This window comes from Fusarium fujikuroi, chromosome FFUJ_chr12 (assembly GCF_900079805.1).
Source record: "Fusarium fujikuroi IMI 58289 draft genome, chromosome FFUJ_chr12".
NCBI lineage: Eukaryota > Fungi > Ascomycota > Sordariomycetes > Hypocreales > Nectriaceae > Fusarium > Fusarium fujikuroi.
The window spans coordinates 160,975-168,177 of NC_036633.1; the positions used below are offsets into that span (position 1 = coordinate 160,975).

The window sequence follows — 7,203 nt, forward strand, 5'->3', positions numbered from 1 at the left end:
GCAGTGCATTTTCTGCCTCACCACAGGTAAGATATCATCGTGCGCTCACCTATGCGATTATCTCAAAGCAAAGGTGGGTTTAAGTTGCGCCACCGAGCCATCTTTCGCCTTTCGTTGCGGCATCAAACGACTTCTGCTAACGACAATACCAAGTCCCAAGGCAAACGACCTTCTCCACCAACGCTACCCATCCAGACACCTTCACCAACAGAACATCGCCGCAGCAATGGCCGACGAACGCGATGGCTCTGCTGCGCTAGAGGTGGAGGTCACTCCCCGGGCTGCTGCTTTAACCTCTTCCATCCCCGACAACATTCTCGAGTGCTATCAGCGACTTGAATCAGACATCGCTGGGCCCTACTTCGTGTCGCTCAAGCTCGAACCGGGTGTCTTGGAGAGCATCCGCCCGCAGCTTAATGACCTCTTCCGTCGTTATGACTACGACGCTGACGCTGGTATCATAACCATCAGAATGCCATCCAAGATCCACGACGACTTTGCCACCGAGTTTGGACTCGTGCTCCGGAAGCTGATCGACGACATCCTGCGCGCGGTACCCAACGCGCCTAGAATCACGGACCGCCAGAGCCGACTGGTGAAGCTTTGGGAGCACGACAAGGCTAAAAAAGGTGGAGAGTGCTACCCGGACGGACAGTTCAAGGACGATCGCGCCAGCAAGCCAGGTCTCATCTACGAAGTCGGCTATTCTCAAACCGGAGAGAGCCTTGAGAAGGTCGCCAAAGACTACATCGTCGGGACCAAGCGTGCTGTCACTACCGTGGTCTGCTTCAACCTCAAGTACAACGAGGGTCATTCGTTTGTCTCCATCTGGCGAGCGAGATCGGATCTTGCATCAGAGACGGTCGAGGCAGTCTGTGACCTGGAACCCACGGCAAGTCTCCCATCACACTGGGGGCCAGGAGCTAATTTATCTTTTACAGGCATTCCAGGACTCCAATGGTCGAATGGTCAATGGCGACAAACTCGTCAAGCTCCGACTCACGGACATGGCTAAGGAGAAGTATTCGGACGACTACCCGCTCGCGCCGATCCACATCCCGTTCACTGAACTCAGCCGAATTCTCGACTTTGCAAAGGCTCAGCCCGAAGGAAGCTCGCCATAGACCTTTCTGCAGCAAACACAGACGAGTCTATACAGCTTATGCCGTGGGGAGATCTGATCGGAGTGCCAAAGGATGAGAAGGAAGGGAGGTGAGGGCATGGAAAAGCAGAAATGGATGTTCTTTGATCCATACTCTGGTCATCAGAGTCCGGTGAAGCAATGTTCTGCGGAATCAGGTCGTATCTCTGGCTGTTGCAATCGCCGACGCACCTTGTGAGCAGAGACTGGTGAATTGCATATATACATACATTGTCAATAGAAGAGCCCCCCTTATTAGCATTAGACGTCCCGGTGTGTTCATTTGCTCTTCCTTCCATGAATGCCATTTCCGTCGTAACGAGCAATCAAATCCTGTAGTTACAGAGACCTTGTCAAGCTTTGCACTCCGTTGGGTGCCTCACTAGCCAACCCAAGAAGAAGAAAGCTCTCCACTTCAGGGCTTGCGGCTGCCAGCTTTAACAACGCCTTTTTCTATCTAAAAGTATTTTCGGTAGTCTGCAGAGCTTTCCCGAATCGTCTATGAGTTGGTGCAAGTTTAGTAGCTGGTTGATTGTGATTAAGGTTTGGAACATCAGTGGACTTGCAATTCATCAACCAAGCCAGATCGGGTTGTGGCTACCAGAGACCCTAATCTTTAGTGGCTAAGGCGCCCTATCTTCTACCGGGGTATTTCAAAGCTGCCACCTCGAAATTGTATCTACATCTCGCATAGGTGCAGAGGGGACCTTTCAACTGCTTGGTGACATATCTTGCAGTTAGATGCCTTCAACCCTCAACATAGAGGGGTGACTCAAGAGCATAATAAAGAGCTTCGCTTAGACGAGCAGAGTTTGAGTTGTCGCTGCTAGCCTTACTACCATGAAGGTCAATAGCTACAATACATCAGTATTAGTCCCCTGCCACGGAACCTTGAATACAAACGATAGCCGTGGTTCCATCAGCCGTCAGTAGGGAAGCTCCATGTGAAATGTATACTTTACGCCATCTAGAGAAGGGGAACCAGACAATCCTCCGGTACTTAGATATGGCAACTAACTGAACACGGAGAAGACGGCGGGGTGCCACGTCAAAGTTCTCATTTCTTCTGAACAGTGATGAGAAGTGTATGGCATCACTTTATCTACAGCTGATGTGAGTTTATGTGGGAAAACATGCGTCGGCCAAGATGGGCTTGTGAGCTTAGTTCACCATAAAACCAAGAGAGGTCAATGCTTGTTTTGACGAGGTTGGCCTCTGCTCGATCAAAGCCCCTGGCTAAGCCTGCGTATAGGATGCAGATATTGGCATAATCAGTGCGCCAAACCTGTAAGAGACTGCGATTACCTCGATTGAGGCATCCCGAGGCCATGCAAGATTCACTGATGCCGATTTATCTGAAGGACACTCATATCTCAACAGTGTTGACCATCTCAATATCCTTTGGCTACAGATGGTACTGGCAGTATTCAAAGCAATCATATAGGCTATGAAGAACCTCGGACTCGCACATTGATTCCGGTTGGCGGACAGTAATATCCTGGAAGAACGCGCCACCGCACAGAAGTAAGCGAAACAGGATCCATTAGTCAGGGACTTGTTGAGGAGTGCACAAATAGGGGAGGCAACGGTAAGGTTGTCCAGGAAGCTGGAGGTAAGAACTCACATGATCTGGGCGGCCAAGAAAAGGCACCTTCAAGAGGGGGATCAACATGTTACATGGCGGCGCTTCAGAGAAAAGCATGCAGAGGTGCTGGGTGTCAATCTGCACTACTTCGTGTTCATGTTGGAAACCGAGAAGTGGAACTCATACGTCTTCACCGCCATGGTCCATCTACCCGTCATATCCGAAAGGTGAAGCTGTATCCATTCTGTTCTCATCGCCGCAGTACATAAAGCCGTCCCCTACTGCGAACCTTTGAAATAAGCAGACCGCTACTTAGACTGACTATCTCAATGCTGTCTTCAATCTCAGTCCAATTCCCAAGGATTCTTCATAGAACACTTATCCAGCTGCCGAGCAATCAGCCTCTTCTCATGAAGCTTTTGTCCGATTTGGATCAACCAGTGCGTCTTGTAAGTCCAACCATAGATTCGGTCCGACAGCTTCGAGGCCCTGGACAGTCGAATCGCTGTATTACTGTGCTGAGAGTTGACTCCCTCCCGTTGGGATACAGCACACCAAGTCCATCAAGATCTTTAAACTCCGAGTACTGCTTCCTATTGGTTCCGTCGTCCAATCGCGGACAGCTCTATACCAAGCCAGTATCAAAAGATTATGTCGAGGATGAGGGGACTCAGAGTGCATCTCGTCCGCTTAAAAAACAGGTATTGGGCAAAAGTGAGCTCCGTGGACTGCTTGCTGCTTTGGTGCCCTCTCCGTCTGCATACGCTCAAAGGGCTCTTCCGAAACTCTCTGGACCCACGAGAAAAGTCACCGTATTAAGCCAGCAGTCTGACGAGGTTGCTCTGATATCGTGTGAGATACACTCACCTCAACCATGGCCTTGCAATGTCGATGATCATAGCGAGCCCGAAAGGTTGCAGCATCTTGAGGTTATATCCTATAACGACAGCTCATACTTGTAGGGTCATCTGTAAAATATACAGACCGTCCCAGGGTGTAAACTCGCATCATGTTATGTTCTTACTTGCTTTATATCTGTCATTGAATCCCAGGAGTGTCACTACTTGGCAGCAAAACACATCGAGACACCTGGTGGCCAATGAGTCCATGAGACATACAATATCATCCTTATCTTATCCCCAGTCATTTAGTATCAGCTCAAGACAAGGTCCAATACCGACTTCATGGCGTAATTGCATATCGTACTTACAGCTCGTTGACTAAAGTTTTTTATGGTCGCTGTCATTGCGTTGATGTTTATTTTCATCAGCATCACTAAATTTATCATCAACAATGCCATGCCAAGTGATGTGAACTATCACACACACGTGCATTAATACTGAGGGCTCTCATCAATATAGAAGTGTTTGTCATGTGTTCACTCGTAGTCCCTGTTATAATAAAAGCTAGATAAATGTCAAGCAAGGAGATATTATTGAGAAGATTATCACAGGGCCAACAGGAGAAGGATCTTTCAACACCACAATTCACTGTGCCGATTACCAGAACAACCAACAGCTCTCTCATCATCATCGGCAGACATGTGTAGAGTGGCAGAATTGGGTAAGTTAGGACCTAAGTGGTGGAAAGAGTTATATAATCTAGTCTAAGCTAAGGGGACTCGTTTCTACGTTTATTTGGCATCCTCATCTCAAGTCTCTACTCACCCCTCCTCGACTCCTGCACCAACGACAAAGAAGCAGCCAGACTAGCATTCGCCAACTCCTTGAAGATCCGTCGAGCCTCACGCAGCTCCGCTCTCGCAGTATCAAGCTGTGCTTGTAGAATTGCAATCTCATCAGCATCGCCTTGTGGATCACAGCCAGCCAAGGTCTCTACAGCACGGTATGCGGCAAGTAGGTTGTTTGCACGGCCAGCTTCCTCTTCAGACTTCCAGAAAGAGCCAGGGGTGCCGAATTGCGGCGCCTTGTTCAATGCTTCTTCCATCGCTGCGAAGGCTCTTGGGACCGTATTGAAGATGGCGTTCCTCTGGATGAGGGGGCCAAGACGAGCTGACAGGGTGTTGATGTCAATCACAAGCCGGGCAATGCGTTCTCGGACTTGGGGAATCGATCGGGCGGTTTGTGGTGGAGTACGTTCACTGGCACCGAGAACATCGCTTGGTCCGGAACCTGTTTCTAGAACCTGAACCCCGAGATCCATAAACTTTTGCGCAGTAGAAGCAGCTGGCTGACGTTGTCCTTTCCGGAAAGTCACATTCCCAGTAGAAGTACTTGGCTCATGTTGTGGATCGACAACCATGTTTAGGAGCTTCTGTCTCGTAGGTGCTGGGTCCAGCGATGCCGGAAAGCGAAGCTTGTTGAGTAGAAAGCCGAGGAAGCAGACGACAAACACACCGCAATTGACAGAATCCTCTAGTTGAGGACAAGACTACCGAAAAGATTGGTCAGCGTGCAGGAACGGGATCAACGAGTACCAACTTACCATGCGAGAAAGCTGGACAGAATGAACGTCAAGAATGCTCTCAAAACAGCCCTGGATCCGACTTTCGCGTTGTCGGCTATGGAGACTGTCATAGTGCTCGATGCAAGCTTGCTCCGGGCGCAATACGGCAAGGCTCCAATGTCCACCTTGGTTTTGATGGTGAAGGGGGATGTAGATGACCTTATTCGACTCGCAGACTCTGGTGAAACCGGCGGGAGGTTGGTGGGACTCTTGGCTGTTGACTTGGATGTACAAAGGGTCGAGGACTTTTGCGCCTGGGGTTTTGCTGGTGCGAGTGATGTGTTGCAGCAGTAGGTTCAGCACGTCGTCTGTCAGCTGTGCAGTGGGATCTCGGAGTTGTTGCTGGGCACGTTGTGAAGTCGTTTGGCTGGGTTCTCCCTTGTCCGCCGGGGCAGCTGCAGCGACATCATCATCAACAATAGACGAGGCACAGGATTGATCGCAGCGGATTGGCGAGATTGACGAGGTTGAGAGGCGCGGGTGGGGAGAGGAGGCGTCATCTGTAACTTGTTAGAAGTGACTGAAGGAGGTCGGCAAATAGTACATACCAGGAAGAGCCACGTAGTAATCATTATCATCTTGAGGAACCATTTGTTCAGGCAAAAACAATTCATCGCGATGGTCAAAGGCTGGTATGCGCGCGCGGCGGCCAATCTCCACAGAAGGAGAGCGTTCCATGGCGCTGTGCTTCAGGCGTTTGGCAGCACGATCCTCCTCGGACTCCTCCTCCTCTGACTCCGACTCCGGCGCTGACAATTCGGTCTCATTGCCACGGGCGTTCAGGTCAGAACCGCCTGATTTTTCGATCCGCAACTTGAAGGCACGCAAAGCCGCAGCAGCCTTATCCTTGGTGAGTATGTGCTCACCGTACGCGAACGCCGCATCGTGCAATTCGCCGCCGGGCTGCCAAAGACCAGGTAACGCAATCTGATGTTTAACTGCCAGCTTGGTAATTGTTGTAAGAGGCGCTGTTGTACTAATTGAGACCTTTTCCGTGATGCGTGGCATATAGGTCGGATTCGCCCAGTTCTGACGACCATCCCAAGCCTTGTCGAGGTAGGTCAATTGCGCGTCGCGTCGCGTTGCGCGGTGAAGATGGGCTTGATGTTCTCGTACTTCGTTTTGAATCCCTTTGAGCTTCGGAGCCTCTTTCACGAGGCCATCGAGGACCTGGCGACGGTCGGGTGAGGGGAGTCGTTGAAGGTTGCGCGACGCGATGTCAGCCGCGGTGACGTTTTCTGAGGGGGAGGAGTCGACGACGCGTGCGATGTATCTTTTCACATGGGCTTTTTCGTCTTCGGCCTGCACACCGGACGCCATTTTGCAGGATTATCCATAGTGAACCCTGCTGCTGGCGCTGGCGCAGGCGTTGACGTGGATGATGATGATAAGCTCGAACTCGAAGACCAGTTGCGATGTTTGTTTTTACCCATAGATGCAGCCCAGTGCCAATCTGGGTAAGCATGACGTACGGGTCAAGTGTTTTGCTGACACCCTGACGTCACTTTTCCTGCGCCACAACCACCAGCTTCTTTGCGCCACTACAGCACAAGCCACTTGAGCCACAGGGCAACGATAAGGGAAACGTCGCGACATTCAGCCAAAACGAGCTAAAAGTTGGCGGTTCAAGCTGCACATCAAGAGCATGAATAAATAGGTATATAATTATATTGTATATTCTTCTGTGCTCCATGATCATAGAGTCGAACAGACAGGGAAAAAAGATAAGAATTAATGGCTTAATCTTCTGCTGTCACTTGCCCAGATATGGCCTGTAAAACTCCCCTGCTGGCAATCTTCAGTGTAGTCGACAGGCCATGCCAAGGGGAGGAAAGAAAACACAGGACGAAAACACAGGACCTCAATCCTAAATAATATAAAGACTTAGGTAATATAGCCTAGGTCTAAGATAATTTTTGCCAAGTTTACTTTAACACCTTAATAATATAAAGACTTTAGTAATATAGCCTAAGTTTAGGATAATTTTTACTAAGTTTATTTTAGCACCCTA

General features: G+C 49.8%; 2 protein-coding genes; one reads left to right on the top strand and one right to left on the bottom strand.

The window, feature by feature from the left end:
• Positions 1–226: 226 nt before the first annotated feature.
• On the top strand, positions 227–1,124 carry FFUJ_14239 (uncharacterized protein; the record flags this gene model as incomplete). XM_023571113.1 has 2 exons in its annotated part: positions 227–871; positions 942–1,124. 2 exons carry the CDS (start codon positions 227–229, stop codon positions 1,122–1,124), a joined length of 828 nt encoding a protein of 275 aa, XP_023438176.1.
• A 3,261-nt stretch (positions 1,125–4,385) lies between these two features.
• On the bottom strand, positions 4,386–6,512 carry FFUJ_14238 (uncharacterized protein; the record flags this gene model as incomplete). XM_023571114.1 has 3 exons in its annotated part: positions 4,386–5,117; positions 5,172–5,692; positions 5,741–6,512. 3 exons carry the CDS (start codon positions 6,510–6,512, stop codon positions 4,386–4,388), a joined length of 2,025 nt encoding a protein of 674 aa, XP_023438177.1.
• Positions 6,513–7,203: the final 691 nt, after the last annotated feature.